This window comes from Triticum dicoccoides, chromosome 6B (genome assembly GCF_002162155.2).
Source record: "Triticum dicoccoides isolate Atlit2015 ecotype Zavitan chromosome 6B, WEW_v2.0, whole genome shotgun sequence".
Classification (NCBI taxonomy): Eukaryota; Viridiplantae; Streptophyta; class Magnoliopsida; order Poales; family Poaceae; genus Triticum; species Triticum dicoccoides.
Window position 1 is genome coordinate 215,913,447 of NC_041391.1, and position 6,060 is coordinate 215,919,506.

General features: G+C 47.5%; 1 protein-coding gene across 2 annotated transcripts; it reads left to right on the forward strand.

The window, feature by feature from the left end:
* The first annotated feature begins 304 nt into the window (after positions 1-304).
* LOC119326221 (CASP-like protein 2C4) lies at positions 305-4,276 on the forward strand. Of its 2 annotated transcripts, none has more exons than XM_037599914.1 (3): positions 305-716; positions 818-944; positions 3,749-4,276. In XM_037599914.1, the coding sequence occupies exons 1-3, from the start codon at positions 538-540 to the stop codon at positions 4,067-4,069; spliced, it is 627 nt and encodes a 208-aa protein (XP_037455811.1). In that variant the 5' UTR covers positions 305-537; the 3' UTR covers positions 4,070-4,276. The 2 variants fall into 2 exon arrangements, with proteins under 2 accessions (XP_037455811.1, XP_037455810.1); XM_037599913.1 differs by having other exon boundaries at positions 311-716; positions 818-965.
* The last annotated feature ends 1,784 nt before the right edge of the window (positions 4,277-6,060 follow it).

Consider the following 6,060-nt stretch of genomic DNA (forward strand, 5'->3'; position numbering starts at 1 on the left):
GTGGTTTGTAAGCCGGAGTGGCGGCTCCGGGTCGTGTGGTGGAGCGGCAACTCTGGTCGTTTGGGCGACAGGGAAGTCGGCTCGTTAGGTTCGCAGCCTCGGGGCTGGTGTGTATCGATGTATCGGTTTTCGGCCAGTTTTCCTTACAAACTGATCAATTCTCTTCTTCTTAATGCAAAGGCAGAGCTTCTGCTGTTTCCTCGGAAAAGAACACAATTTGGTGAGAAATTTTAAATCCCATGCATGATGGCGTCACCGCTCGCGTACTTTTGTTGTTGTTGAGGAGAACCGCTCACGTACTTTCAAGTGTTTTGCACCGCCACAGCCCCATTGATGGGAACCGATGGATCGGTGATATAAGTACGCGCGCTGGCCCAACGCTTTCCGCGCGCGCGCGGGACCAACGCCCGCTACTCCGGCTCCACAAAGATCAAACAGTTGGCCAGGCAGCCAGCTCCGCTCCGCTCCGCCACCGCAGTCCGCAGCGAGGCAGAGACCCAGCGAGCGAGGCTCGACCGGCCGCGCGAGCCGGGCGACATGGGGGCGGTGGCGAGGCTGCAGGCGGCGGTGACGTCGGACAGGGCGGAGAGCCTCCTCCGGGGCGCATGCACGGCGGCGTCTGCGGCGTCCGCGCTGCTCCTGGGCCTGAGCGCGCAGACCAAGACGGTGCTCTTCGTCCGGAAGAAGGCCGTGCCCAAGGACGTGGAGGCCCTCTGGTACGTACACGCGCGCGCGCGCCCATTCAGATGTACGACCAAGCTTTCACCACGATCCTGATCACTGATCGCTCGCCTCGGATACTCGCTGCGTGTGCCAGGGTGCTGATCGTGGCGGCGGCCGTGGCCGCAGGGTACCACGCCGCGCGGCTCCTCAAGCGGCTATACTCCGGCGGCCGCTTCGCCGGCGGCGAGGACGGCGGGAGCTGCGCCAGGGCGGTCGCGTGGGTATGTTTCCTCCTCGACAAGGTAACCAACAAACCGATTAATTCCCGCTGAATTGATTTTGCTTCCGCGAAACACAGCCGGGGGACAGCGGCAACCTGTAGCTTCAGCGTAGTTAGCTAGACCAGAGAGTCGTGGTGAGTACAGCAAGGAAGGAAGGAGGAAACAGGCCGGACGCGTGCGTGTGCTTGGCGCCCAACCGTTTCCCATTAATACGCATCGAGTGGAATTACCGTGAGCCGGCTACAACGACGGGCGGGTGCGAGCGTGGGCACTGCGCGGTCGCTTTTCGCCACGGCCAGGTAGCAGCAGGAGGACGGTAAGGGTGGATGTGGATTTTTCTGACTGTCGTTTTTGATCGGACAGCCAAACCTTGGCCAATTAAGGCTTTCTCTGTCGACCGCCGTTCCATTTCCTCTAGTACATTTCCTTTTATCGGTAGCCTTGCTTTGCAAGCACTCCATGTCGCTTTTAAGTTTCTAATTCTATCCTATCCTTGGGACATGGTTTTTCGATTTCTGATGAATCACGCCTACTCAACTGTTCCCCTGTGAAGTCCACGTCTTAGAAGATAATAATCTGGCGCGTCATGTCGGCACTGAACATGTGCACTGAACGGCGGAGAAGAGTGTCGCTGGTGTGACCTGCTCGCCATACATAATTCCGTATTACAGTACATCGTTTGATGGAGAGAGGGGGGGTCATAACTCATGCGGTTGCAACCGTAACGGGGTCGTTTCTCAAACTTAACTCGCGACGCGTAACAAGAGTCTTGATGGACTGATGGCCGCACTGCCAACGGCAACAGCAAAACACATTAAGAGCAACTTCAGTAGACGAGTCATATTGGCCCAGTCGGCATAATAATCATCAATATGAATGTTTTTTTTTGGGGGTATCAATATGAATGTTCTGACTGAAAAACAACTCTACGAGAGCTGTCGTCCCGTTCTCGGTTGCCATTATGTAGCGTGCTCCGTATACGTCCCACAAACCTTCATATTTGAAGGCTGGAGCATTGAAATGGAGCGGCCTCCATCCGTCAACCGCTCGAGGGTAGTTTCAGCTCCCTCCTCGTTCTCCCGCGTGACCCATCTCTTGATCCTGCCAATGTCGCAGACTGCAGAAGATGCCATGGCACCACAAAGTGTGTCAATTAATGGCGATCGACCCTTGTGCTAAATTCTCCTGTCCATTAATATTAATATCACGTTTTCAACCATATTTTTCCGCCATCTGCCACTCTTTTTGCACGACCAGCCGCTCGCGGCTATAAAAGGATTGTCGCCATGGACGAATAGCTCACAAGCTCCAATTCTCGTACCGATGGCCGAATAGCCCTTACCCTGCAGCCCACAATCTCCACTTCCCTCTCATCATCGCCATGCCGCTTCCTTGTCCGAGCTGCGTGCCACTCTCAAGGAGGAAGAGTGGAACGAGGCGACAGTGGAGGAGGAGGTCAACCTCATCGCCCAGGAAGTGGAGGAGGATCGCCTTTACAGGGTGGAGGCCACGAAGGAGGATCCCGCCCTCGATGAGTGGTCGGATTAGAATACGAAAATAGGCACCATCGAGTTCGACTCGCTGCTAAGGAGGCATGTGATGAGTGGTATGAGGCCTACATCTCGGCCATCTGCCCCGGCGAAATCTTCAAGCATACAGCCACTGGGAAGGTTATGTGGGTGACTACGGCGTCTGGCGCTCCATTACAAGGAGAAGCAGGCAGACTTGGCGGAGAAGAGGGAGTGCATCAGATGGTGCTCATTCAACATGAACATGGTGATATTTACCGAGACGGGTCACACCCTATTAGGCATTCCTTCACTTGAAAATGCCGCCCCCAACCTCGATGATGACTGGTAGGAACGAGATGAAGACGAGGTCCCTGGACCGGCACACTACCATGCGTAGACGATGAGGCGAGTCGTCACATATGCATGTGCTCCGTGCAGTACATTCACAATGGTCATAGTGGGGAGCAACTAGTGCTTCTTCCAAGACGTCGAAGGTTATCAGTTTTGTACAAAAATCTCATCGAAATACATTACAACCAACTCCATTAGGAATGCATCGTGTGTATATATTGACATATGCAACCGAGAAAACATGATGGAATCAAAACATGGAATTTATGTGAAGGTAACTATTTTATAAAATGTTATGTGAGCAATTACGCAATTAGGGGGGTAACAAGTGCAAGACTAATTACAAGATGTATGGCCTGCTTTAAATTTTGATAAAGATAACAATACTTGTGTTTAGTACTCCAAACGAATTTCAGAAATAAACATTGAACCGGAGATTTGTCTCCGTTGGATCTCGTGGGATTCGATCGACGTTTATCTTCGGTGGATCCACCTGGATCCGGTAGTTGTTCGTGTGTTTATCGGTTGAATCCTTTCAATCTAAACTTCTCTTTAATGGTGGCGGTTGCTGTTTTGGTGCATTTGTTCTAGTGTCTTAGCACGATAACTCCTTGACCGTCTACTACAACAAGTTTTACCCGGCTCCAGTGAAAGAGGAACAATGATGGCGACGTGCCTTCGGCTCGCTTCAAGGCTTGCAGTCGTCGCAAGGTGGTCTACGGATCTGGATCTAATTTTTATTATTTCTAGTATTCGTTGCACTATCATAATTGATGATGAATAGATTAAAAGTTAAGAAAAAACCAAAATAAACATCGAACCGACAACTAGGCCTGGTGTGACTTTTTTTGGCTCAAAATGGAGTTGTAAAAAAGGAAGTGTATTTTCTTTTTAGGGAAGGAAAGTGTATGTTGTTGACACATGTATAATTTAACTTTGCAGGGGTGTGCGTACGTGGTGTTCGCGAGCGCCGTTGCGGCGCTGCAGGCATGCTTCGTGGCGCTGATGGGCGTGGAGCCCCTGCAGTGGAGCAGGCTCTGCAACATCTACACCCGCTTCTGTGTGCAGGGCGCCTTCGGCATGGTTTGTGGCCTCGCGGCCGCCGTCGGCATGGCCGTCCTCTCCGTCTTCTCCGCGCGCGACCTCTTCCGGCTCTACTCGCCGGCTGGGCGCAGGCAGGCGCGGCTGAGATCGGAATCAAGTCAGACAGGCCTCATGATGAGTAGAAATGAGATGGCCAGAGAAAGCGCGGGAGATGATTAGGCTCCTTCAAAAATTCTCATCGCCTTGCTGTTAGTAGGTCGCAAGGTCTGACAATGCAACCTGCAAGATTATATATAAATACAAAAAGTGAAGTTGGATCATTTTAGAGCAGACAAAGAAAATTAAGTGACGACTGTTTCTACGTATTCGTGATCATTTATATAGTCGTTTTTGGGGAAGAAAATATGATGGGGGGCAAATTTCTTTTGATTGTGAGCAAATAGAATTGCTTGGATTGTTTAATTAAGTTCAACTTCAAACTTATAGAAGTTTTTGCAAAAGAGAAAAAAATGAATTCCTCCATTGAAGTTATTTTATTTTATTTTTAGGCTAGTTGAATAGGTTTGATTAAGGTTTTATTAGTGATGGAGGGTGTAACTCTAGAGGCCGATCTTTCACGATTTGAAGGGGATCCCACCAAGAACACACGAGAGGGAAAATGAGAGAAAACACTCAAATCAACGAGATTCGATTACACATGTACTAGACCCAAGTACACAATGAGACACACGGTCCAAACACAACAAGGGACAATACAAACGGTCGGTAGTTCTTCCCAATCCGTGAGGAGATGGGGGCTTGAATCCGTGAGAATATTTAGAAAGACCTTTGCATTCCTTGTGTCCCATATCTTCCAAAGAATGAGCATGAGGATGAAGCTCCAAATTGCTCGTTTAGAGGCCAAATGTGCGGTCCATTCCCACAGGTGATCGACTAATGGTGCTGGAGAGATCCCTAGGAGTAGTGTCACACCTTGTGTTTTGCATAACTCCACTAAAGATAATAACGGTCATTAGTTACTATCATAAAAAAAATCATGAAATAATATTGCTTTGTTTATTTCAAGTGTTTATTTTAATTGTTTTATTGGGTGTTTTTTAATTTAATTCACAGAAAACCCTATAGACATCCTCTTCCAATCCTCTGGCCAAACTCTTCCCAATGACCATACCATGTGGGTAAACCCAAAAAAATATACAAATTTATTTTGGCTAGAAAAACAATGAAACCCATTTTCTCTTTCAAAACCATAAAATAGAGCTTTCAACTAAAAGTGTTTATTTCCAACACAAAAGTGTATTGAAAATAATTTTCTGAGGTGTACCATGTATAAGACCACTATTCTCTTAAAAAATATTAAGTTGAAAGTTATTTAAGCATTTATTTTAAATTGCTTTTTCTAAAGGCCGATGGATTTTAAATAGAAATAAATACGTATGTTGTTTTAAAATTTCTAAACAAATTACTCAACCCTATTTGGACCATTTTGGGTCGCCGCATAAAATTTACACTACATTGTCATGTGCATCATCTTGCCCAAAACATCATAAATCGGATTCTGTCAATTTCTAGGATTTGAAATGTTTCAACATTCAAATTCCTTTGAAAATTCCCATAAAATTTCCCTAACATGATTTTCAATCTATCTTCACCCCAATCAAGTTTCACTGACCATATCATTGTCGAAATATGGTAAAATTGAAAAAAAAATTCACCTTCCACAGTAATGGATTTTACTGTTTGGACCACTTAATCATCTCCCAATGACCCCAAATTTTTACCATAGCATCCTCTCATCCCCTACCTTACTCCAACTACTTTGCCTTGGCCAACCTCAATGACTTGAAGGGTAAAACCCACAAGTCCACCCCCATGGCAACCCCACTACTTTCCCCCCATTTCTTTTATCCAACACGCCTTGTAGCTCCTCTATCCTCTAGTGTATATTCTAAGCCCCATGGACACAAGTGGCCGCACCCCCACTCTTTAATTTGGCCAGGGCAGCCAAACTCGTGCTCTGGATGCGCTACAGTGCGCTCCAGCACTGTGATAACTCACAAGTATATATATGGGGTCAATTGTAGCCTTTTCGATAAGTAAGAGTGTCAAACCCAACGAGGAGCAGAAGGAAATGACAAGTGGTTTTCAACAAGGTAATGTCTGTAAGTGCTAAAATTGTTAGTAGCGAAGTAGTTTGATAGCAAGATAAT